Below are 1,525 nucleotides of genomic sequence, written 5' to 3'. Positions count from 1 at the left end.
GTGTGGGAGGAGCTCGCCTCCCTCCCTCAAAGCTAAAAGTGGTATAACACTGCGCAGCGAGCCACAATGTGTGTCAGAGGACCGTGTGCGCTCCAGAAGCAGATGACCGCTCCGAAATCTGCTGTCTGCTGTTTTTATTCCTAACTGGAGAGAGAATTGGCTCAGAGGTCATCATTCCCAGTCAGGACGAGGTGAGCATCTCAACGCGCTGCTTCTCTCTCACCCTTCAGATAAAACATTTGCATTTATTTGTTAATTATTTTTATTGTGTTTTGTTTTTATTTTAATGCGTTAGAAGGAGAGGGAAAAAAAGCGGCTCGTTGTTTTTGATCCGTCTGTGCGTCATGGTCACATTTTACGCACAAGCTCCTGAGAGATTTGTTTGTGTATATGTGTGTGTGTGTGTGTGTGGGGGGGGGGTGTTTAAACCCCACAAAGGAAGGAGTTTGGGATTTAATGTGGCTGTGTGTGGGCTTGGACGCGCAGTTTTGGAGGTGTGGGGAGGACGTGAGAGTAACGTGTCCGTGTCTCCGCAGGATCTTCCACTGCGGGGTAGAATGCCGGCGATCATCAGTAAAAACTCCGATTTGGAGTTTGACTCCTTGCAGCCGTGTTTCTATCCGGACGAGGACGATTTCTACTTCTGCTGTCCCGACTCTGCGCCCCCGGGGGAGGACATCTGGAAGAAATTCGAGCTGCTGCCCACCCCGCCCCTTTCTCCGAGCCGCGCGACGCAGCCAGGAGAGCCGGCCGCCGCCTCCCCGGACGCGGACCCCCTGGGCTTCGGCCTGGGAGACCCACTGGACTGGGCTTCCGAGCTGCTCTTCCTGCCCGAGGACGACATATGGGGCGCGTCGGACGACGGGAACCTGTTCGGCTCCGCTTTGGATACAAACCCGGACAGCATCATCATCCAGGACTGCATGTGGAGCGGCTTCTCCGCCCGGGAGAAGCTGGAGCGCGCGGTGACGGAGAAACTCGGCAAGGCTATTTCCACGAGCGCGGCGGCGGCGGCGGCGGCGGTGGTGGCGAGGAGCGTCAAGGCGCCGGAGGTGGTGAGCCGCAGCTCGGTGTCGGAGTGCGTGGACCCCGCGGTGGTCTTCCCCTTCCCCGTGAACAAGAAAAGCGGCACCAGGGACGCAGCCGGGACCCCCAACACGTCCAGCAGTCACGACAGCGCAGTCAGTGACTCAGGTGAGAATCCACTTCTTTCCTCTCCTGAACCCTCATCTGCTGCTCCTAAAGCTGCGCAGCCAATCTAATCAGAGGCTTGTTCATATGACTGGTCCCAGAATCGGATTACACCCACCCCCCACCACACACACATACACACGCGTGCGCACACACACACAGTTGTGGGTTTATCTAATCAGCAGGCTCTTCATCCGGCAGATGGCAGTAAAATGGGGGAATTGTCCGCCTTACTGAACTCAGCTGGCATCCAAGGCAAACAACAACAACACAGAAAGAAACTCACAACACACCAGGTTGTAGAGAGGGGTGTGTGTGTGTGTGTGTGTGTGTG

At 56.1% G+C, this 1,525-nt stretch overlaps 1 protein-coding gene across 1 annotated transcript; it reads left to right on the top strand.

Annotated features, from left to right (window-relative positions):
• Window positions 1–79: 79 nt before the first annotated feature.
• On the top strand, window positions 80–1,022 carry LOC106537045 (N-myc proto-oncogene protein; the record flags this gene model as incomplete). Its single annotated transcript, XM_014034410.1, is given in 2 exon segments — window positions 80–191; window positions 537–1,022. A coding segment is annotated over 1 exon segment (465 nt), but the record flags the coding sequence as incomplete, so codon positions are not given.
• Between the last annotated feature and the right edge of the window lie 503 nt (window positions 1,023–1,525).

The sequence above is a fragment of the Austrofundulus limnaeus genome, unplaced genomic scaffold (genome assembly GCF_001266775.1).
Source record: "Austrofundulus limnaeus strain Quisiro unplaced genomic scaffold, Austrofundulus_limnaeus-1.0 Scaffold2103, whole genome shotgun sequence".
In the NCBI taxonomy this organism is placed as follows: domain Eukaryota; kingdom Metazoa; phylum Chordata; class Actinopteri; order Cyprinodontiformes; family Rivulidae; genus Austrofundulus; species Austrofundulus limnaeus.
The sequence above is the reverse complement of the archived record's forward strand: the minus strand, read 5'-3'. Positions and strand labels throughout refer to the sequence as shown.